Consider the following 24,704-nt stretch of genomic DNA (forward strand, 5'->3'; position numbering starts at 1 on the left):
CCATTATGGCGTCACGTTCAGGGGCATCATGATGTCATACCTCCGCCCACTCTGCCATCGACCCAGGCCCCTCTGGCAAATTTTTTTTCGGATTGTGGCCCCTGGGCTAGGTACACACGTGCAATAATTGTGGTTAGAAAACCAACAATTAACGACCAATAAACGATTATTCACAATTATTTTAAATGTTCGTCTAGTGCACGATTCTGTACATGCTGTAACAATACGATCCTTCAAATACTTTATAATCCACCAATAATGTACACACACTAGATATGATAGTTTGAACGATGCAGGAAGTGACGTGTACAGGAAAAAGTGTATCACGGAACCATCCACGATCACTGAACGACCGTACACACAATAGATAGTTAACGATTGTTGCCCAATCTGATCCGCCAGAACGGTCGTTCATTTCCAGTGACGTTCCTCGTTCATTGGCAGCGTTGGCCAGTCGTTGTGCACTTTTTTTTGTTAATGAACATTGGACCATCGGTCATCAATCGTTTGTTTCCAATGATAATTATTGCACGTGTGTACGTAGCCTTGGATTGTATTTTTTTCTTTATTTTTGTTGTTCTATTATCTAAAAATATTAAATATTTAAAAATAAAGAAATGTATTGAAATGGAACCCCCCCAGCTATATTTATTTTATAAATAGTGAAATCTGAACACATGCAGATGAGATCATTCTAAAATAGAATATTTTGTAAAGTTTTCTGCTGCTGTGTTGGCCCATTGCACACTTGTGTTCTAGTTCTGAGTTATAAAAGAGAAAGTGATGAACCAATCAGATAAGAGCATCAGCCTGACGAGCCCCGCCCCTCCTCCTGCCAGTCTCAGCAGGCTGTCATTGTTCCTGACACCGGGGCCCTTCACTAATAGGCCGTTTTGGTGCGGGAAATGCCTAATAACGTCATCATTGTGGGTTTGGTTATCCCGTGTAAAAAAAAATAGAGATTGAACAGACAAAAGCGCCAGGACGTCCGTATTGTATTCGTATTTGTTTATCGCAATAAAGTTCCTCGAATTAAAAAAACGTCAATATTAGTGACATCTGCGACCCCGTTGCGCGCGCTACAACCAACCTTGCTTTAAAAAAATAGAAGGGCGTGTTTGACGGAAAGCGATAGCCAATAGGAAAAGACAACGGGAAAACCCGGCTTTGTTATACACCAATAGAATTAATGACTGGGCTGGCGGAAGGCGTGGATAGCCTTTTGGCGTATTCATGGTTGTGTGTGAGACGGTGAGGAGGAGGAGGGAGCCGGCGGCGGAAGGGAATCTCCCGCCATTTTTCAATCCCTTCTTTTCTTGTGTGTGTAAGGACTTAGGGCGGGAAACCGGAGGGAGCTGCTCTCGGTAGACAGCTTTTTCCTTTACCGCTACGTCCACCGCTTTCTCCGGAGCTACGCACCGTCCCTACACGCTGCTTTCGGGATGGCGCCGCTGCTGGGCCGCAAGCCTTTCCCTTTGGTGAAACCACTGAACGAACCGACCGCGGAAGGAGAGGAAGTGTTCATTATAGAGCACAGCAAGGAGGCGTTCAGGAGCCGGGAGTATCCTTTACTGACCGGGGGTAGCGGAGGAGAACGCTGTGCCCGGGGCTGTGCTGGGAGGAGGACGGGGACTATCGCTATACAGAGGAGCCCGGACTGACAGCTCGGGCCTGCCGGTTTGTTTGGAAACACAGAGAGCATGGCTGGCCTAGGCCGGGCCCTCTTTCAGATATTATTACCCGGAACGTGGCCAAGGTTAGCAGCTGGGTGGGTTAGCTTGTGGCTGGGGGTGAGTACTGGGCCGGAAGTGGTGAAGCTTCAGCACCACAAAGTCCTGTTTATGATGAGGCAGCCTATGACATTATAGGTAGCACAATCTGTCAAGGACCTGGAAGCAGCAGGGTTATCAGGATACTGACACCTGTCACATGATCAGAACCTGGTCACATGTTACTGGACTTGTTCCCTAACCTCGCACCATGTATCCCAGCTTCATTAGTCTACCATATTGAAAGGCAAGTCCTTAAGTCTCATATACTAACTGATGGCCTTTTGGAGCATAGTGTGCAGTATGAGATTGCCCTTGGTCTTTGTTCCTGGGATCAAACTCCTCGTGTAACAAAGGCATATTATGCTTATTCCTAATAGCCACTATGATTGTTAATAATAACTAATGGCAATCCTATCACTGTTCCCTCCAAACTGGAATGGCTAGCAGAACTTAATCTCATTTGCATCATATGGAGGAGCTTTTGGACAGTATAATATATAGATAGTACTAATGAAATATGAACAGTACTTATAGTATACCCCTTTAACACTCAATGCTAGTAACTTATGTCCTTGTATTTCATGTGTGCATATTGCTAGAAGCATCCTGACAGCAGGGAAGAGCAGAGTGATGAGCTCATCAGTGTGCTGCTGCTCCTTTCTGTCCAGTCATGGCTGGGAGGAGACCTGAAATGTAACTTTATAAGAAACTGATCAGCTCCTCTCTCCTTCCTGCCCGGACTCTTGTGTGTGGCATAGTTTATTCGCTTGTATTAGGTGGTTGCATATCATGCAGAGTCCATAGTTATCAGTAATTGTCCATCAAAGCTGCTCAGTCCAATGTCCCGGCCATAGTCATGTCATTAACACAGTTTAAGGCCAATATTTTAGGGAAAGTCAATTAACCTAACTGGATGTTTTTGGAATGTGAGTGTAAACCTGAGAACCTGGAGGAAACCCACGCAAACACAGGAAGAACTTACAAAGTCCTTGCCGATAGTGTCCTGGCTCAAATTCAAACCCGTTATCTGAAGCTGCTAAGGTGAGAATGCTAACCACTGAGCCAACAGTGCTGCCCTGTGCAACATAGCTGTGTAAATCTCAGGACTGGATAGACAAGTGTTTTGGCAAGTAAATCCAATCATGTATTCTGTGTATAGATGTTTGCCTGGAGTTCTGTTTTAAATGCAATATTATTATTATTACTATACAGTATTTATATAGTGCCAACATATTACACAGCGCTGTACATTAATTAGGGGATGGCAATGATAAACAGATAGAGACAGTGACAGAAGAAGACCCTGCCCTGAAGAGCTTACAATCTAGTTAGTGGGGGAAGTTTCACACAATGAAGTTCTGTTAGCAGTACCATGATCTAGATAATAAAACATCTTTCTGATCTGTATATCCGGACATTGGTGCATGTGATGTGTATGGGGGTTAGCATCCTGAAAGTTGTTTGCTTGTAGCAGTGTTAGTCTGTTAGTAACAAAGTTGTAACTTATCTGTAATGTTACATTGTTACAGTTCATTCTTTAGGATTTGTGCTTTTGTGAGCACTCCCTACTTCTATAATCAGTACTCAAGTATTACGTGTATCAGTATGGGGATGATTTCCTCAGAGCTTGCCCCAGCAAATGGTCTGTCTGAAAATATGGTAGGTTTCAGCTTGTCAGACATCATTGCTTTGCACATGTCTGGGTATTTGTGATGAAGAACTTGTGTCCCCTGCCCCCTGTTCAGTGTGAGGATTTTGGCCTTTTGTCCTACCAGGCAAATGATTTGTGTGACCAGCTCTTCCCATCTGTGATGCTGCTTCTGGTTTTTTTTTTTTTTTTTTTAACTTCGTGTTGTGGGAGAGGCCATTGACTAGAATGGCAGTCCATTGTTCTTACATGTGGGGTTATTAATGTTGTGTGTCTGCTGTGCTTAGAAAGAGCTGCTGATCTATGGTAGGATGTGTAGTACTGGATGGAAGTTTCACCGATTTCTACACATGGCATGTAGCTGCTGTGTAGGAAAACTAAAACAAAAAGATGCCGTGTTCTAGTGTTTGAATACCGGGTATAAAACTAGCAGAGCTTAGCACCCTTTACTGGATGTCCATAGGGCATACCCCTGACTTACTGCTGATCATTGGATAAATTATTTGGATTAAAAAAGTTGTTTGAATTTTTGAGCTTTTGCTGTAAATGTATTTTTTTCTTTGCTTTTGTTAAACCAGAATGCAGATAAACTTTTCTCCTATTCAGTCTTAGTAGTGTTAAATTCTGGTTTGTTTACATGATTGCATATAGTTTAGTAAATGTTGGGCTTTCGGAACTGTACAATATTGTGACTTGTACTTTTTGTGACAATCCTATGTAGTGATGATGCAGAAAAAAAAAATCCTAAACCTGTGTCCTTTAATTTGTAATGTTTAGAAATGTTTACTACTTGTAAACAGGGCTGTGGAATCGGTATGTTTTTTCTGACTCCAGGTATGCAATGATTGTTTCTGACTCCACAGTCCTCTTATAAAAGACCCGTGCATGTGGTTAGGTAGAGAGATGCATGTGGAAGTCAGGAGCTGGTCAGCTTAGTCTGTAAGCCTGGGGGCACTTCCTAATCAGTAGGAGAATGAGATCCACAATGTCTAGAAAAGGAGCTGAAAAACACACCAGCCTGTAATGAATTGGCTGACAAAATGTTGTTCTAGGTTTATTTGTGGTAAAATACGTCTTCCAGTGTGTTTTTTTTTTTTTTTTGTTTTTTTTTTGAGTGATCAAAGTTTGTAGCACGCTTTAAACCTGTGGTGATCTTACCTGACATGCGCCATCTGCCATCCTTGATCCTTGGATAAGCTGGGCCCCAAAGCAACAAAATGAACGATTCGGAACGTGAATCACACAAGGACTTTGTTGGTAATAAAGGTAACATGCTCATATATAGCCAAAGATCTGACACCTAAAAGAAGTTATTTTTTTTTTTTTATTACATTTTTGACATCTAAAATAAGTGCAAACATTTGACAACAAAATAATCTTTGCCATAATATTAAAAGGTATAGTACTATTAGAACAGTGATTTTTTTAAAGACATTTGTCATAAAAAAGTAAAAATATATATATAGATAATAACAATAAACAAAGACAAGGGTAAACAGCAACCAGCTGAAGGCAACAATTTTGATCAACATTTCACACAAACAAAATTTCACAGAAAACAAAATCAAAACAAGAAAGATTAGAGCTAAACAATTCCAATAACAAAGTCCCCCTTGGGCGGTCATGTTTCTTGACACTAAGTGAAGTGTAGTGTATCTTATGTGGGGTAAACTTGGTTATAGTCATGGTTATGTATCTGCAATTAAAATAAAAAAAAAAAAACCTTAAAGCAAGGTTAAAGGGATTGCTCTCTGGTGCTACTTTGATCCTTCTGGCATTGGTGAAGGGGAGTTGTTGTGTCTATTCGTCTACTGTCTAGTCATGTTCTTGGCTGAAGGAAAGTACTTTGGCTCATAAGTTGTATAATTGATTTGAGGTTTTTACTTGTAGGACATCTTAGTCTGTGTTCAGATGGATGGTTGACTGGCATGTTCCGGGCTTTATAAAACTACATAAAAACAACCAAAGCAGTTATCTAGTATCTGAGATTTTCTTGCACAAGAACTGGAGGGGTGTAAAAGTGGAAACAAGCATGTATTCATATTTCTTCCCAATGCTCCCAAAGCACAATTAAAATGCCTAATTAAAACAATTGGTCTTTTTTTTGTTCTAAAATCCAAGCCCCTAAATTTTCTTGTAGTAACATCTTATTCTGTAAGACATCTCATATTTTTGCATCATGTTACAGAAATAGCAAAGAGTACAGTAAAAATCTTCTTGGAGTATTTGATGGTTGATTCCTTTGCATGCTGTTGTTCCCTATGTCACGTGGTACAGAGAGAAACCTGAAAACACTCAGAAATGGTAGAATAATGAAGATTGTTCATCATCACACTTAGTTGTTTTTAAGCCCTAGATTGCAAGGACAAGGTGTAATACAGGTAAGGATTATAAAGTTCATAAGTTAACTTTTTTAAATCAAAGTAAAGTATGTTGAGCCAGCAATTTCATTTGCCCCAGAAAAAAGGTTTAAAGTTGGTTTCCTTTTTTCTGAGTATAAGCTGATAAGCTTCTACTTGTGTATCTTTGACCTGTTTTCTGGGCTGCATGGGTTTAGTCAGATGTTTTCAGGTTTATAAAATCAAGCTGCATTTGAAGTGTTGCTCAAGATCACAGAGACAAAGCAGACACTTCCTGGTAGAATCTGTGCTGCTTACATCACTTTAGTGTGGGAAATGAGTCATAGCATTTCATGCTGGTGATATAACCATGGTTTTACATTGTTTTATGTGATTTATTTTACCCTATAGGTAGATGTAATACTCCTTCTTTTACAGTTTTTTTTGCCACTTTTGTTAGTGTAACTAAATCAAGACTTTTTTTTTTGTAAATAGAATTGGGTGCAATCTTTAATCCTTGGGGAGAATTCCTTTATTTACTATCACATAAACAAAAAAAAGAAAAGGTCTTTTGTTTTTTTGTTTTTTTTGTTTTTTATTGAGTGACATGCTCTTAGTTGTCACTGAGGCAACTGCCCACATTGAAAAATATTCCTCTCCGACAGTCACCCAGCTTAGCATTTTAGACACAGATGCATCAATGAATAAAATCCTCAAATTTTATATCTGCAGTATGCTAGAAATAGCAGGCAGAAGACTATGGATGTGTCTGAAATTCTGCTTTATTGTAGCCAGCATGGAAACTTGCATCATAGTTTTTAATAATTATGTCCCCACTCCGTTTATAATGATAAAAGATTTTCTCCTTGCTCAGTCTAGATTCCCCAAACCTTTAGTTGGGTAACATTCACAGTTGATGTCATACACAAGTCACATGAATGCTTGTACAATGCATTAATATTGATTAAATGCAAATTTCACATGCTGCACTAATACTGACACATGCAATATGGCTTTGCAGGGAGGTAGCCAACTCATTATTTGCATCCCATTTATCTGGTGGACATTTTATCATTTTGGTAGTTATTTGAGATACATTTTTTTTTCTCCTGCATTCAGGGTGTTTTGTACTGCCTGGCTGACTTTGCACTATTTACTTCAATGAGGTTTTGAGAAACCTGAGTCTTGAACTAATCCTAAATCCTTGATGATGGGAAGGTTTCAGATCATGGCATGTTTATCGTACAGTTTTTCTGCATTTCATGGGTGAAGGCTTTCCTTTTCTAAAACAGAGGGAAAAGTACTGCAACATTTGATGTAACAAATTATTTTTTATATGTGTATGTAAATTTATATATTTGTTTTTTTTTCAGTTGTGGGTTGTACTTTTAGTTCACTGTCATAAATGCTAATCTTCTTGCTTCTTCCAGAGCCATACTAATAATTACAAGGTCTGGAGTACATAGCACTCTTCATGACTCCCAGGGAGTTAGAACAACAATAGCATCCTGTATTTCTCTAAAGTCTTTCAAATGAATGTCGATTCCAAAACTATTCATAATTTTTTAATAGAATGGGGATGGATAAGGACTCCTGTCTTTGTATCTGGAGCTCTATTACAGAGATTTACTCTCTCTTCCTATTAAACTGATCTGTTTTACTAGACAGGAAGCGATAAAAAAAAAATGAAATAGGTACCTGGAAATAAAAAAAAAACCTGACAGCCCTTTCATTGCAGCCCTTAGCCCTGGATTGGTACCCTCAATTCCTGGTAAATTGTGGTCTGTGTTTTCAGGAAATGAGGTTAAATATCTCTAATGGAGCTCTGGATAGCAGCAAAAGCTTTTCAGGAGTTCTAATCTGTATTCACTCTCCTAAAAAGTAGGACAAAAAAATATTTGACTTGATATACACAATCCAAGCAAATATGTTTTGCTAGTCATGGCAGCACAAATCATAGCTAAAATATCATAGAGGCAAATAACTTTGTCATTATAAAGGGCCTGCAGTATAAATTGATATAGGCATAGGCTTGATGACGAAACAACCGGTAGGCAGTGTCTGCAGACAAAGGCCATGTACACACGTCAGGTGGTTCTCGTCCAATAATTGCTTCAGGACTGCCCTGGTGGATCCGCGAATGATCATAGTGAAAGTGAAGTGGTAATAGCGCAGGGGGGTGCCGCTCTGTCATTCTCCGCCTCCCCTTTTTATAGAGCAGAATGGTGCTGTATGTACAGCGCTCATTCATTTATCGTTCATTCTTTTGTCATTCGAAAGGACCGTGAAAGATCCTTTCAAATGACATTGACATCAAATGTGTGCCCCATCTTTAGTGTTGTCCTCTCTGTGTACATGCAGCTGTATAGCATAAATGTAAAAACGTGCACACACTTCTAATGCAGTCACCACTGACCGCTGGAACCATTAATTTAGTGGCTGTATACATTGAGAGGTAAAACAATATCAGTACTTTGTTGTTATATGCTGGACTATCCAAAAACTTCTATAAACACAGTTTGCCTTCAATAGAATCTTCTTTCAAACCAGTTAGATCCAACAAGCCTACGTATTGTTCCTGAATATGATGTGCAGAAACGCTTACTCCAGATTTGCTCATTATATATAAATTTGCTTACTGCTCAATGGTTCTGTTATTACAGTTACTTTGATATTTAACAGTATCACGGTAACTGCCTTTTGCTGCAGTAACAATTTGCAGTTGACAGTGTCTTTGTTGTGGTTTTTTTTTTTTTTTAATTTTATTTTATATTCATGCATCTCACCATTGATGTGACAGTTATTCTGTAGTAGCTATAACAAGAGCTCATAATATATATCACTTTTCTTGAGTACAATTATTTACCTTTTACAAAATGACTTTGCATATCTGCTATTTGCTAACTTTGTCACTGTTGGGGGGAAATAAAATTCATATTTGGTCAGAATATTCCTTAACCAGCTGTCAAAAGAGAATATGAAGCACGTTTGCAGCGTTACGCAGAACGGATCTGGACATGCAAAAGTACGGGGAGCAGTCAGCTGACTCACAAGGAGGCATGGGATGAAGAACAGGAAGTGTCAGAACTGTAAGTGGCTGCACTTTGTGCAGGAAAATGTTAAAATGTATTTATTTTTATTTTTTTTAAAAAAAGGTTCCTATGAAATGCAAGATAAGATTTAGGTTTCTGCACCGTATGATTTCTTTTCAAAAGTTTGTAAAATTTGTATTTTTCTTTATTAGTGGCCAAAAATTGAGCACATGCAAATGTAACCTTGTTGAAATATTGTAGTGTTAGCAGCAAGGTTAATACTAAAATGGTCATTAAACCATCAAACTATTTCTGAAGTGAACCTGTGCGCAGACTATACTTACTGAAATACTTCCATATTCTGCATTTCAAAACAAGCCCTTTTTCGCCTGCTTAGCTGTAAACATTGGAGAGAAATTTGTTTTAAACTTGACTAAAATTGGAGCTATTCTGTTAGTGCTGCAGATATTTCTAAACATCTGGAAACTGAAAGCTAACTCAAGTGTGTTGATCTTTGATAAGGGACATCCATAAAAACTCTCTGGAGGTCAGGGTTCTTTTTGGCTGGCAGTGAGAACTCATGACACTTGTCCACAGCCACCACTGTGCTGGCTCTTAATAGACCAGCTGTCTCTGTTATCTTTATTTTAAAGCTTTAATACCCAGTTATATTCTGTGCTTCTAGAAAAAAATCTAGCTTTATCTTAAAGCAATCTAAAAAACTTGCTAAAACTACTTCCTGAGCTTAGCTTACAGTGAAGAATCCCTTCCTTATCCGGAGATTCAATTTTTTCCCTCCAGATGCAAAGGGTGCCCTCTTGTCCTTTGAACTGTAAGCTTTGTTTCACAATTGGTAAAGGTTTTTATGTTTATGTCAAGCATTTGCTCTCCTTCCAAGCTTCTTTTAACATAAGGTTGTTAATGCTTAAATTGCAGCAAATTCAGTTGATTTCTAATGGTTTAAAGACTGTTGCTATTTACATTTTACATTTATGAGAACACTAACATTTTAGTGCCAGTGAGCTTTTTGACTTCTCCACAGTATCTTAACATACAGAAGTAAGCAAGGATTTGTTTAAAGTGGTTGCCCTCACCTTTCCTTTTTGATGATGCATATGATATTACCTTTATAGAGAAAAATACTCTAATGGGCTTGATAAAATGTCATCTGATATTTTCTAGCTGGAAAAAAATCAAGTGCTTTAACTACATGGATGTTTTGCTTAATAGCAATACAGTTTCCAGGCTCGGGAAAGTGAGTGGACTGTGTCCCTGGACACAACCCGCCCACTCTTTCATCGCAGGTTCAGATCTGCGATGGGAGAGTGGGTGGGGTTTTGTCATAATGACGTCACTCTGTGGGAGGTTTCTCCCCCTTTGAGTGACACCCGGCTCCCCGCGCATGCATGGTCAGGAGCTGGTGATTTTAGTGGTCCGCGGGACTGAAAAAGGTTGGCGACCACGGTTATAGACCACACCAGTACCATAATTTTTAAATGACCATAGGTGCTTTAGTGCATCTGCCAGTCAATCCAACTTCAGCCAAAATGTTGCTATTCTTCTTCATTGGCAAGAACGCCTTCTGTCTTGCAATAGGCACACGGACCACAAAAAAAACCTTACTGTTCTATCCCTTCCTGTATGTGGCTGGAATAGTGTTAACATGCTAACACATATGTTATAATTAGGAAGGCAGAGGTGGTTTTTGAGTATGAACTATAGTGGTAATATCTAGCTTGAAGTTAAACCTTTGCTGGCTTTTTTTTCTCCCCTTGTAAAAGGCTCAAAGAAGAGTTTCCAGTGTGGTACGAGAAGCAAGTCCTGGAGATGGTTCATCATAACACTGTGTCTCTAGACAAGCTGGTAGACCAGTCCTGGATGGAGATAATGACAAAATACGCTATTGGTGAAGAGTGCGATGTTGAGGTATGTGACCTCCATATACCATCAAAATCACTTAATTTTAATTGTGTTTTTCTTACCATCAAATGTGAGTTTTAAAATTGGAATAATATGTGGATGTTGTACTTTGGATATCATTATCAAGACATCTGTGGGTTGAGGAAAACTTTTTGCTTACTCTAAATGTAAAATATGATGCTTGAAATAAAATTTCTTAATGGACACGGCTTTTAAAGATTAGACGTTTGACAGTTTTAAATTTTTCTGCTATATCCTGCTGTTTCTTTAAAAAAAAATGAGCATATTAAGTTGCTAAACTGTACTAACTTATAGTTAAACAAACATTGCTTTTTTTTAACTAAAATTTGTATTTTTTTTCTCTATATGTAATTCATTAATAGAGGTAGCAACAGGTGTATAGTAAAATAGCTCCATCAGGGGTGTCAAACTCAAATACACAGAGGTCTGAAATTGAAAAACTTGGACCGTTGCAGGCCAAACTTGAAATTGATTGAAAAAATTGAGGAAGTTTTTCCTTCTCCTTAGATATAAAACATTTTCATATGGAAAAGCCTATAATAGAGAAAGAGGCCTAAGATTTTTTTTTTAATTGTACTGCATGATAGAAAAATAAAAAGTCCACAATAAGCTTTGCAGAAGAGAAGTGTAGGATTTTGTTTATCCTGGAGTGTGACAAAACTTTCACTTTGGTGTAATCTGCATGGTTGTCAGTAGTATAGTAGGGTAAGTAGTCTTGTTTGTTTTTATTGTTTTACTTTGACAAAGAATGAATGCGTGGACCCTGTGGAATTTATACTGACAGGTAAGCCAGAGAGTTGTGCCAGAGAATGCAATGTGAAACCAAATGATATGCTGCATTCATTTGGTTTCACATTGCATTCTCTGGCACAATTCTCTGGCTTGCCTGTCGGTATAAAATTCCACGGGGTCCACGCATAGGCTGCTGTTCAATTGACACGAGTGATGCTGCTAATACAATTCCCGGCATCCTTTGCGTCTATAAAATGCGGGGCCACGCATAGGCAGAGAGGCCGCCTGTCTATAGACACGAATGATGCCGGGAATTGTAGTAGCGGCATCACTCGCGTCTATAGAACAGCAGCTTTATATGAATTGCAGCTGGCCTGCTGTTACTATGAATTGCAGTAGCGGCGGGCCAGCTACAATTCATAATAAGAATTCTTTTGGGGCCCAATAAGTGTGTTGCAGGCCAGAGTTTGACACTCCTGAGCTACATGAAGTGTTCCAAGGACAACTTCAGCAATACAATTTATTTTTCAGCCCAACTTTGTTGATCAAAGCAGTGGCAGCCTAATATCCTTCATGTGAGTTATCAATAAATGTATTCTCAAAGCAGAATCTTTGCATGTGTCATGTAACTTACAAAAATAGAGTTATAACAGCCTTTTTTTTTTCAGGTTGGTCCAGAGAAATACTTGCGCGCTAAAATAGTAAACATGCATCCTCTCGAACAAGATGAGACTGGAGCAGAAAAGAAGTCTGGGTCTTGTGATTCTCCATCCAGTGACAAAGAAAATTCCAACCAAGTGGCACAAGATAACCAGATAAAAGAAGAGGCAAACCGCCGAGATAGCTTAAGTGCTCTGAGAGACGGTAAGGGTTTTTTTCTGTGTAGTGCGTACAATGGTACTTGTCCTTTTTTTCCATTGTATGGAGGGGGTGCATTCTGAAAAAATATAAAAATCGCAACAAACCTAGTCTTTTGTTTCCGCCTTTCCCCAGTGAGGCTCATTATCTTCAAACAGTGGCCTATTTAATGGGGCTCTTGAGTATGGTCTTCTGGATCTGATGGGTAATTCCATATTTTGTTGTTCATTGAATTAGGAGTTCTGTGAGCAATCTGAGCTCAAAACTGGCTGTTCATGGGAGTTACATAATTATTTTTCTTTATTTCACAAGCTGTTTCAATCAGTCATTTCCCTCACTCTATTAGGCCTCTTGTAGCCCCTTTAGCCTTATGTTCTGCCTGGTTGGGCTTTCATTTTTGTCCTGTTCTAGATCAGAATGTTCCCAACTCCATGCTGCATCCACAATCAAAGGAATGCATTATGTGAATTACAAATCGCAAGAGTTGTATCTAAAGCTACGTACACACTTCCAATTATTATCGTTGGTAAACGAACGACGAACGATCCTGCACGATATCTGCGAACGATCGTATAGCACCGATCCTGTACATACAGATAACGACACGATCGTTCGTAGATATTGTACACACAATAGATGCGATCGTTTGAACGATACAGGAAGTTACGTGCACCACAGGAACGTTCGTTCATCACGCATGCTCAGACCATGGACGATCAATGAACGATCGTACACACGAACGATGGTCAACAATCGTCGTCCGATCTGCCGGTCCGGTCGTTCATTTCCAACGACTTTCCTCGTTCGTCGGCGTCGTTGGTTACTTTTTTTACGAACGATTTTTGCCCAATCGATCGTTCGTTCATCGTTCATTTTGAACGATAAAAATTGGAAGTGTGTACGCAGCTTTAGGGCTTTGAGCATCTCTAATGGATTACCAACACTTATCTAAGAGATAAGTATATGCTACTGATGATGGGTAATGAAAAGCAAGTTTGTTTTTTGATTTAAACAGATAAGAACATGTTAGTTTAAAGACCAATGTTCCTTATTACTTTGTAAATCAGAATAAAAATGTTGCTGACACTCATCTCTCCTTTAGGTGACAGAGCAAGACGCTCACCCCGTAAACTGCCTGCAAGTTTTAAAAAAGAAGAGAAGAAATGGGTTCCGCCTAAATTTCTACCACATAAATATGATGTTAAATTGCTCAATGAAGACAAGGTGAGACAGATGTTATCCATTTCCGTGAAGTTTCATTTCAAGAGCTTGCATGAAAATTTTGGTGGTGTTTCATCCCAGTTTTGTTTGGATAGGAGGATGGTTTTTAAAAAAGCTGACTCGCTGGTTGTTTTGGGGAAAATATAAAGTTTTTTTTTTTTTCCCAAGCCAATATTTTTGTACTTTACATGTCTATACTTTATACTTTTAGGTATTCTAGGTTTAGGGTTATAAACTGATTGTCAGATTGTAAAAATGTTTGGTTTACCCAACGTTTAAAGGTTGATTCGGAATTGTCTTCATTAAATTGCATTTGTATTCACTTTAAATATGAAGCCATGTGAAAAGGAAATTCCTCTAAACCTATTTCATGGGTATTCACATGTTCTCCCCAGCCCCTTTTAGCTACTACTCCCAAAACATGTTCACTGGTGTGTGTGTGTGTGCGTGTGTGTGTTTTGTGTCGCCCCCCCCCCCTTCTTCCTCTGTTAACCATGTCTAAATTGTTGCATACCTTGATTATACTCTTTACAAAACATGGGACACTGAGAAGATAGGTTACAATTTAGGGCACTTCACAGTTGGCGCATATTGTAAAAACAATACATACAAAGTATGGACTTGGTAGAAGCTAATAAAAATATAGGGGTTACCTATGGCACAATCAACTTACAGAATCACAATCAACAGAACTAGGAAATGTGTTGCATGTTACCCATCCTCTTTTCAAACACCCACGGAGTAAAGATTCTCAGCTGTTTTTATTCCCCAAATTGCAAAATTCTGTCACATCATACTGTTATAAAAAAAAAAAAAAAAATTATGATGAGCCTGCTTTGCCTCTCTTATCCAGATCATCAGCATGGTTCCTGTGGAAAGTCTGTTTCGCTCAGAACGTCCTCCCAATAAAGAGATACTTCGCTATTTCATCCGTCATTATTCCTTGCGTTTAGGCACAGGGGAGAATGCACCGTGGGTTGTTGAGGATGACCTGGTTAAGAAATACTCATTACCCAGCAAGTTCAGTGACTTTTTACTGGATCCACATAAAGTAAGTTGTTAAAAATTACAGCTACTTAGGTTCAAGACAACTCCAAACTTTGATAAATGTTTTGAATTGTGGGAGATGGCATGTGGCTTACCTACTGTGTTGTGTTTGTATAGGCTTTATTATAACTAGTGATATAGATGGACATTTTGATACTAATGTGATACAAAATTGAAATTATACTAATGTGTTTGCCGGGTAAAGTGTAAAGCTTGATTTTTATGGTGTGTGGTGTTAAACAAGAAAAAAGACATTTGTAATACTTGGATAACATTTGAAAATTATTAGAGGAAAAAAAGGCTCACAATATTAAATATGTATTCTTTGAAATATACTTAAAACCTGCTTTTTAGTAACCCCCCCCCCAAAAAAAAAAAAAAAAAAAAAAAGCATATTGTTACAGTATAATATTAGGATTATACGTTATTTCAAATGGTTGTTTTATTCTTTCACCTCTTTTGGTAGCATGCCAATGAAAGATTCCCATGTCAAATTGTCAGATAGAAGTGTTCCGTATATTTCTTCTTAAATCTAAATCTAAAATTCATTTTTTTTTTTTTTTTTTTATTTAAATAAGCTTAAATTTGTAATGAGGGAGGATCTGATGAAATTTTTTTCCCCACCAAGGATTTTGGTAGTAGTTTCCTCCATCCCCTTGTTATCTGAGCACCCATCAAATGTATCTGACCAAATATTGCCCATTCAAATGTACATAATTTATTAATTTAGTTGTCACATATTGTCCTACCTTTTTACAAAATTATTTAACTTTAGGACAACTTCAAAACACATATGGTAGGGATATGCCATATTGTTCCCACATTTATAAAATCCAGAAGATGGACTTGGACCCATCAATAAATATCCATTTGGCGAAATAAATTCTCCGTGAAATAGTTTGAAAACCATCTCTCTATATCTAGTAGAATTTATCGTACGCCATGCTTGATTAAACATTTTCAGCAGGTTGAGATATGTTTGGAAAATGATTCTTCCGAAGTTTCAATCCCACCGATCTCTCTAAACAATTTTCTTCAGTACATAACGTGGCATATACTATAGAAATTGCCTTCTTAAATGGTTTCTGACTCAAAAGAAGTCGATCAACAGCATTAAACCAGTCTCTCAATGATTATCTTTTTATTATCTGAGTTATATAGGATCTCATTTGCAAGTAAAAAAAAATAGTTTATTTTTTTTTTTAAAAAAGAATATTTGTTCACTACCTCATCTAAAGTCAGTGGTCACCTATTTGTCTTATCAACCATCGACTTAAGCTACATACACACGTCAAATTTTTCTCGACCGATAATCGGCATCGGGCGAGAATCTGGTGTGTGTACAGCCTGCGTCGTTCATCGTCCGTGGATCCGTCTTGGCGGATCCACGAACAATGAACGACGAGCGATCCTAATGCAAGGGAAGGGGGAGAGTGCGCAGCAAGGTGCCGCTCCGTTGCTCTCCCCTCTCCAAAGAGCAGAACGGTGCTGTATGTACAGCACTCGTTCATGCATCGTGCGGTTCTTATCTTTGGAAAGGATCTTGAAAGATCCTTTCCAATGACAAGAATTGCACATGTGTACGCGGCTTTAATATTCACCACTCCAAGTTTCAACCAAATCACGTAGATTTGCGCGTCGCATAAAGATAATCTGGGTTGCCCCAGAAGTGAAGAAATAATAAAGAATGACTATTTAACTAATACTTGTATCTGAATTTATGCCAAGTCGGCCATGTAGAATATGATGGTTAAAAATATCCTCACTCTGTAATAATTACCTATTTATATGTAACATATAGACAAAATTAGTCTGCTGGTCTATTTCCACATCTGTATAATATGATCTTCCATGCAGCCAATCTCATATATATATTATATGAAGATTTCTTTGCATTGGACTCAATACAGCTATTTTGTATTGAATCCAATACAAAATTATTTGAATTTCTTGCCAATCCTCTCGCATGCACCGACGTCACCAGGAAACCCCAGAGACCGTCTCTGCAGTCGCCGGCTGAAGATCGAGGAAGGACGTGTCCCCAGGACATGCGGGGACCAGCAGTACGCCAACGGAGCAAGGTAATTGTTTTTTTTTTTTTTTTTTTTAAGTTTAAAGCTACCCCAAGTGTGACTCAGGATTACCACTTTTAGCAAGTTAAATCCACCCAAAGCAAAGGCCACTCAATCCTATCAAATGCTTTTTCAGCATCTAATTCTAATATTGAAAGAGGCCTATATGGATGTTCTACAACTGTAGCCGCTGTTGTTGTGCAAATACCTACCATAGAATGTCTATTTTTTTTTTACTACACCTAGCTGATGAATTGAAAGGAGGTATACTTGTAACCGGTTCGCCGTGATTTAAGTCAGTGTTTAACTGAGATATTGGTGGGTATGAAGATACTGAATCCAAATCTCTACCCTCCTTTGGAAAAGGAATAGTATAGGCTTCTTTAAATTCTGGAAAGAGAGTATTATAAACTAAAATAGAATTCTATATTTCCGTAAGAGGTACGATCTCAGATGACAATAGCATATTTTGCAGAGTATCAGTCTGGTCCAGGCGTTTTCCCACAAGCTAATGATTTAATAGGCATTCAATTTTTCACAGTCTATTGCTGCAAGTTTGGGTAGCTATGCTGTATCCAGCAGTGAAGACAGTAAGCTTGGTTGTGGATGTTGTGCAGTATATAATAGTGTATAATAGTTTTCAAATGCTGAAATCATCAAAGAACAGTCTGTGTATGTTTTGGAGGCTTTTTGGGTCTCTAATTTTATTTATATACTTTTCTGGTCCACATGGTTTAATTAGATTGGTTAATAAAGAGCCAACCTTGTTTCCGCATCTATAAAATTAATCAGTGGTAAACCAAGCCAATGCCTGGGCCCATGTATCCACATACTCATTCAACTTATCCACCGCCTCTTGCCATAATTTCTTAGATTGTGTAGAGTTATGGAGTAGAAACCATCTGTATAACAAATAACCTCCCCCTGCAATTCTTCATACTTTTTGGTAAAATTATTTGCGTTGTCTAGAGACAAAGGCCACAATTTGGCCTCTCACTACAGTTTCAGGGTTCTCCACAATAATTCTGGGGAGTCACAATGTTCAATATTGTTTTCCAAGCTGTTGGCCCAATGAGTTTTACGTGAGGGTTGATTCAATACATTTATCATGTCCGAATTTTCAGTTGTAGAGGGATCTCCCTTTGTATAATGATCTATCCATTGACTTTTTTACTGTGGAGTTCATGTATTCTTCCGGTATTAAATGTGGTTAGCTCTGTTCCAAGATCTTACAAAGCAAATGTGCATAAACCATCTTTAGTGTTAATTACATCCTTTATAAAGTTACCCAACCCAAGGTTTCAATATAGTCCCTTAATTGTTTTAATTTTCTTAATCCTTCCATACCCTTCTAAAAAAAAAAAAAAAAAAAGTGTAATATTTTTGAAAAGTGACAATGTGTGAAATCTCTTAAGTAATGTCCCCATTGTCCATTTTTTTTTCCCTTTTTGAAATATTGCATATGCCTACTGCCTTTTATTCTAGGCAGAGGGATGTCATCCTTACCATGATCCCAAATAATATTTAAACCTATCCATAGCCATGTTAATATTATAAAAAAAACAGTAAAAAAAAAAAAAAAAACATTCAGAATGGAACATCTTCTAAGTTATCCTTTTTTTTTTATTTAGCTAAAAAAGTAGTACCTCCTGGTTTCAAATATTCCATGGCACTATTAGGATCATCAAAAACTTTTTGTTCTCCCTTCCACATTACTGGCAGCTTTGCTGGATACATTAATGAAAACTTAGTATTCAATTCTGCCAGGCGTCCACATAGTGATTAACCCTTTACACCTTTGGGCAACCTAAGCTGAAAAATCATCTTCTTTCTTTCTTCGTCTTTCACCATTCACCCAAAAGACTTTTATTTTTCTATAGGCCTTGAAAAAATTCTTCCTTATCTGCAAAATGCAAGTGTTTAGCAATAACAGGACATGGTTTTTGATCTTTGTTCCTGTTCTAAAGGATGTACTCTTTCCAAGGCCTGAATAGGAAAGGGTTGTCAATTTAGGGCCTTTATCTAATCACCTGTAAGAAAGGTGGTAAGTTCTTGGCCCTTTATTGGTACACCAGAGCAAATCAAGTGGAGGATTGAACAGGGATTGCTATTTTCTAATTACTCTAATTTTTTTTCAGCCATTAAGTGCGTAGCCTGAGAAGTCAATTTACTTTGAGCATCTAACAAATCCTCCTCTAAATCACTAACCCTTTGTGATTTAAAATTTTTTGATTATTATAATATATTATTAATAATACTTCTTTTCAACAATGGACACTTTTTTTGCAAAACAGCCCTCTGCACAAGGACATAAATGTCAAACAAAGACTAAAGCTAAAGGAGCTGGTAAATCAGATTCTGTGGTAACACCAACTCCACCATCCTCTGCTTTAGATAAGTCTTTAGAATTAAATCTGGAGGACTCACTGATTGAAACTATCTCCGTGACATCCCAGAGATCAAGGACTATGATACAGGAGATTTTAAGGATACTACTCCCATATTTTGATCAACAATTTGGTACATTACAAAAGTCTATTGATATGGCTTTAACCAATATACGTTCAAACATACGTTGTTTGGCTTCTAGTGACAGAATGACTATTGCATAGCACTACTCCTAGTTTCAGTATTGGGGTTAGGAGTGGTTACAGTTTCTGGTCATCCCAGTAAGAGCACATGGTTCTTGTATTGATAATTGTATAAATCCCAATATAGCATCTCATTGGTTTTGATTGTGTAATCAACTTTCTTAATATGTTGCCATTGTGAGTCTTGACATGCAAATTGTATTTTCTTTTAGTATATGACTGCAAATCCAACACCCGCAAAAAGGAAAAGTATAGGATCTCCTGAGCCGAAACCAAAGAAAGCCAAGACTGATGGTGACAAATCTATACAAAAGGGCAAGAAATCTCCTCTCAGCCCCAGTGTATTTAGCCAACTAAACCTCAAAAAAGTGGTGCAGGGTTCACCTTTGAAACTAAAAGACTTGGAAGGAAAATGTTCACCAGAGGAACTGCAACAGTTAATGAAACTAATGACTCCTAAACTAAGCTCCAAAAATAAGAAGGGCACTTTGACAGGAAAGAAAAAAGGTGGAAAGTCCCAGGTCATCAATGGACAGAAGGTATCGGGTAAAGCTCGCTCCCCTAAAAAAGTTTTTAAAAATGCCAAACTGAAGCAGATGACATTGCTGGAAATGGCGAAGGCTTCTCCTAAAGCATCTCGACCTAAGGGTGCCTCATCTACCCCTAAATCAGCTAGCAAACCGCATAAACGACTTCCTGCTGCTGCTGTGCATTTGATTTCCTATTACCTTGAGAACAAGAATCGTGAAGACCGAAAGAGCACTCTATCTGCTCTTATATCTAAGGTGGCAAGGCTTCTCAATGATGATGAACGCAGCAGACTGCCTGATGAGCTAAGAGAACTAGTACAAAAGCGCTATGAGCATTTAGAGGAAAAAAAGCGTTGGGCTTTGATGACTGAAGAAGAGAAGGAGGAGCACATGAAGAAAAAGCGTGAGGCCTTAAAAGCACGGCTTAAGGAAAAGGCTCGCGAAAGAAAGCAGAAAGAGAAACAAGAACGATTGGAGAAGCAAAAGAGATTTGAAGACCAGGATTTGACAGGCAAAAGTTTGCCAACTTTTAAGTTGGTAGACACTCCTGAGGGGCTACCTAATACATTGTTTGGTGATGTCGCAATGGTGGTAGAGTTTCTAAGCTGTTATTCTGACCTTCTGCTTCCAGATGGCCAGTACCCGGTGACTGCTGTTTCTCTTATGGATGCCCTCACTGCTGAAAAGGGTGGTTTTCTTTATCTCAACAGAGCACTTGTTGTGCTTTTACAAACTCTCTTGCAGGATGAGATTGCTGAGGATTATGCTGAGCTCGGGATGAAGTTGTCTGAGATTCCACTTACCATGCACTCTGCTTCTGAGCTGGTTCGCTTGTGCCTCAGGAAATCGGATTCTCCTGCTGGAGAAAGTGACTCCATAGTGAAGGGGGATGATGAAAGTGAGGGTTCCGCTGTTTTCCAGGATGATGAAGTTGAAGATGAGTTCCTAGAGAAATTGGAAACATCTGAGTTTTTTGAGCTGACAACAGAGGAAAAGCTTCACATCCTCGCTGCACTTTGTCACCGCATTCTCATGACTTACTCTGTACAGGACCATGTGGATGAGAAACAGCAGACATCAGCTGAACTCTGGAAGGAGAGGTTAGCCATGCTGAAAGAAGAAAATGATAAAAAACGGGCAGAGAAACAAAAAAGGAAGGAATTGGAAGCCAAAGGTAAAGAGGAAGGAGCAAATTCTAAACAACTCTCTAAAAAGGGTGACAAATTAAATAAAACTGATACAGGCCCTGCAGAGCAAGAACCTGAGGACATGATCAGTGCAGTAAAAAGTAGAAGATTGCAGGCTTTACAAGCCAAAAGGGAAAAGGAGGAAAATGAAAAACTTACTAAAGGTAAGAATTGGGATGAATGTTTTAAATTTAAAATCCACATGCGAAGGCAAAATGGTAGTGTATGTTATCCATGTTTTATCCCTTTTAACATGCCCTACTTACTTCATATCTGATGAATAAAAAGAAACGCTGCCCTCTTTTCTCCACTACCCCCCAACAGAAAGCAGAAATCGCATCACAAGATTTCATTTTTTATGACATGGATGGATGTAACGGAACAATTCAACTGTAAACTCTGACTCCCCTGGTAGGGAAGGTGAAATACAGCTACTCAAATTGACCTGTGTGCGCTAACCTTTTATTCGTCCTAAGCCCTAACCTAAAGTCACTAATACATGTAACAGTGCAAGTCATCATTTCAGTTTAAATGCACAAAGGCAGCACAGATATTATTGTAAATAATGTTTAAGCCAATTCCTAAAGTATCATATAATATTTAATATATATATATATATATATATATATATATATATATATATATATATATATTTATTTTAGTGTGTGTTTTTTTATTATTAAATGGATATTGCCTTTCAATTAAGAGCTCTGCTACTTGATTCTGCAGTTTTTTCCTAGATATTTATATCCTGTCACTAACAATTTACGTTACATCGCTATTACAGAGAGGTTCCAAAAAGAGGCAGAAGAAGAAAGAATGCGCAAACAGAGAGCTTGTGCAGAAAAAGCTTTCCATGATGGGATTGCAAAAGCAAAGCAAGTCCTTAGAAGATCACCCATTGGCACAGATCGAAATCACAATAGGTAAATTTAGCAAGATTGTGTGGATAGCGGTCCAAAATGAGTTTTTTGTTTTAGGGTAGATTAAGAGCCCCAGGCAATTTTCTTTCTATTGTTTTTGCTCCAAAACATTTAAATAAACAACATTTTCCCTTGAAAAAAATGCAACTAAAGATGACATTGATTTGGACATAACTGCATGTTTTTTGCATAGTGTGTCTTAAGGTAAGCATAATATAAAAGGATTATGCCTTAAACAAACTGAACTAACACAGCAAAGTGTGTTAGTCCAGTTTGTTTAGGGCATAATCCTTTTAAGCAAAAGACAATACTAAGTCCTCAGGAATGTGTTTACTGCAAGTGCATGGTGGACCATTAACATGGTGCACCGTAAACTGTCGGAAGATATAGGAACGTAAAGAGTAAAAGTTGTCATTCCTTTGTGACTTCAGAAGTATTGGGCTTCACAATTTAGCACTGTTACTGACAGTTTTTAATAAGCTTAAAAAATTAATATCCTATTGTCTAGATAGCCATGGATCTTTCTGTGCGCAAAAAACTCAGTCTACAGTGCTTACAATGTATTGCACAGTTAAAATAAATCTACCTACAATGAGGCACTTGTTTCTTGAAAGGCCATGGTCAGGCTGCTGCAAGAATTCCCTGGTCAGATTAGTCATCACTCACTGTGGGTCCTCCTGCTGGCTATTACATCCTGGACAGGGGAAGAAACTCTGGTGATGGGAGTTAATGGACTATCACAAAAAGTATGAAGTTTACCAATGCACAGGGTAGAAACAAAGCAACATTTTTTTCAAGAGTCTTTGTCACTGGAAAGACTGTCCTAGCAGGTTGTCAAAGGTTTGAAAACTGCTGATTGGTGCGACAGGTTCTTGATATTTTTGGCAGAAATAAATTCTAGTTAGTCTGGTCCTATCCCACAGATGAGCAACTATAGCTGGAAAAACAACTGACTGTGAGGGATTTGCTAAAACAGATGTAAAGTTGCAGAACAAAGTGTCCTTGCTGACACTTCTGCATCTGCAATGGGCAAGAGATTTAGCTTTAGTTCTGGCTTTAGGAATTAATCTTTCAAAATGTGATATGTCAGCAGTGTGACTTAAGAAATGTTTTAGTGCCTCCTTCCTAAGTTTGTGTGAGTATGAATACAATATATTGCACTGAAAATCCTATTTATCATTGACAGGTATTGGCTGTTCTCAGATTGTGTGCCTGGGCTGTTTATTGAGAAAGGCTGGGTACATGACAGTATTAATTACAGCTTTAGTCTTCCTAAGGAGGACGAGGAAGACCCTGATGAGGGTAAGCAGTTTTACATGTATATTTCTGCCTCCGTCATTGTTTGAACGTTTTGGATCTAAAACCTCCTGGTCAATCATACATATTTAAAACCTGTATATCCAAAACTAAATGTTTTATTACATCTGGTAATAAACACAAATTATTTTTGGTTTAGATAATCTGGAGAGCGAAGATGCAGAAAGCAGTGTTGGTGGCCTAGAGGATTCTGTGCTGAAGGAGGAGAAAGTGGTGGAGAGCACAGCACCTAAACAAGGGCAGAATCTCTGGTATGTTCTATGCTGCCTTGGTATCTGTGAATGTCAGTATTCGATTGTGTATAATCAATATGCCGTTTACTTAATACAGCTGCTGCTTCACTTTAGAATAAGGGCAAGAACTGGAAAAAGTGCAGATTATTCGTCCACAGTACCTTAAAAAAATAACATTTCTCAGACTGCAGAAACTAGTATGATTTATCCAGCTAAGCAAAGTAACGTTTAAGTCCTTCATGCTGATTTGATTAAACTTTCTTCTCAGTTTGTAACACATGTAATGTTCAAGAGCTTCTATTGTTGCTATGCTATCAGATTCTCCAGTTATGGTTGTACATGAGAACCTGAAAGCTGTTTTCATAAATGTGCTTCTACACTTACCTTTTCTTTTAAGCACACAGTTTGGTTTTAAGGAGCTAATTGGCAACATAACACCGTTCTGAGGTGTTCATTAAAAATTTGATTAGGATATGGTCTGGTTTAGTTTTCCCAATACCACATTGACATGGAACATACATACTTGTATTCTGTAAACCATACAGAAAAAACAATATATAAAATGGAAGAAAAAACAAACCATTCACTAAAAGTGATCATCTTACCAAGATTTTAACTATCGTGATCTAAATTTGCAAAAACATATTGACCCCTACCTTTTGGAAGTTTTGGAAATCACATTCAAAGCTATATTTACCTAACTTTTTCTCTCTCCCCCCACCATAGAAGGTTTAGTAGCAACCCACTTTGTCATTATTGCCCTCCTTAGCACAAATGGTGCACATGTAACTACACTTTTTGCAGCATTTAGCTGACTTAAAGTCCGAATTTACATCCCCCTTAAACACCACCATGTGTATTATATTAGATATCTATTTTAACCACTACTTTTCCGTTTTGGACAACAAGTGAATCAAATTCCCATTGTGTGCCTCGCATTGCAAAGAGTATTGTCCCGGCACCCTAATTTATACAAAAATCTGCTGTTTGATAAACTTTGAGGTGTATTTATAAATCCCTCCAAATTTGTCCATGTTATTCGTTCAAATAGAAGCATTTCTCACAGACAGCTGTGCACTTCTAACAAGTGACCACAAGGTGGCAGATCGTCATTGTTTGTTTTCATAGGCACTAAAACAAGAAGTGTAGGGAGTAGAGCAATTATCAGGGGAATAATTTAAAAATACACTCCATATCAATAATAAACATTTTTGTGAAGGAGAATCTCAAACCACCCATGTGTATTGTATTATTTATCCCA

At 38.1% G+C, this 24,704-nt stretch overlaps 1 protein-coding gene across 2 annotated transcripts in view; it reads left to right on the top strand.

Annotated features, from left to right (window-relative positions):
- Positions 1 to 1,225: 1,225 nt before the first annotated feature.
- The window catches only part of BAZ1B (bromodomain adjacent to zinc finger domain 1B), a 32,624-nt gene continuing 9,145 nt past the window's right edge, over positions 1,226 to 24,704 (top strand). The window contains exons 1-11 of one of the 2 annotated variants that reach the window (XM_072428949.1): positions 5,775 to 5,801; positions 7,190 to 7,262; positions 8,732 to 8,848; positions 10,573 to 10,717; positions 12,133 to 12,328; positions 13,425 to 13,546; positions 14,397 to 14,594; positions 19,466 to 21,134; positions 21,758 to 21,896; positions 23,080 to 23,195; positions 23,350 to 23,461. In XM_072428949.1, the coding sequence (XP_072285050.1) occupies positions 10,619 to 10,717; positions 12,133 to 12,328; positions 13,425 to 13,546; positions 14,397 to 14,594; positions 19,466 to 21,134; positions 21,758 to 21,896; positions 23,080 to 23,195; positions 23,350 to 23,461 (2,651 nt within the window). In that variant the 5' untranslated portion in view covers positions 5,775 to 5,801; positions 7,190 to 7,262; positions 8,732 to 8,848; positions 10,573 to 10,618. Of the gene's footprint in view, positions 1,562 to 5,774; positions 5,802 to 7,189; positions 7,263 to 8,731; positions 8,849 to 10,572; positions 10,718 to 12,132; positions 12,329 to 13,424; positions 13,547 to 14,396; positions 14,595 to 19,465; positions 21,135 to 21,757; positions 21,897 to 23,079; positions 23,196 to 23,349; positions 23,462 to 24,704 lie in introns of those variants that run through there. The other variant, XM_072428942.1, reaches the window with a different exon arrangement.

This window comes from Pyxicephalus adspersus, chromosome 1, assembly GCF_032062135.1.
Source record: "Pyxicephalus adspersus chromosome 1, UCB_Pads_2.0, whole genome shotgun sequence".
Taxonomy (NCBI): domain Eukaryota; kingdom Metazoa; phylum Chordata; class Amphibia; order Anura; family Pyxicephalidae; genus Pyxicephalus; species Pyxicephalus adspersus.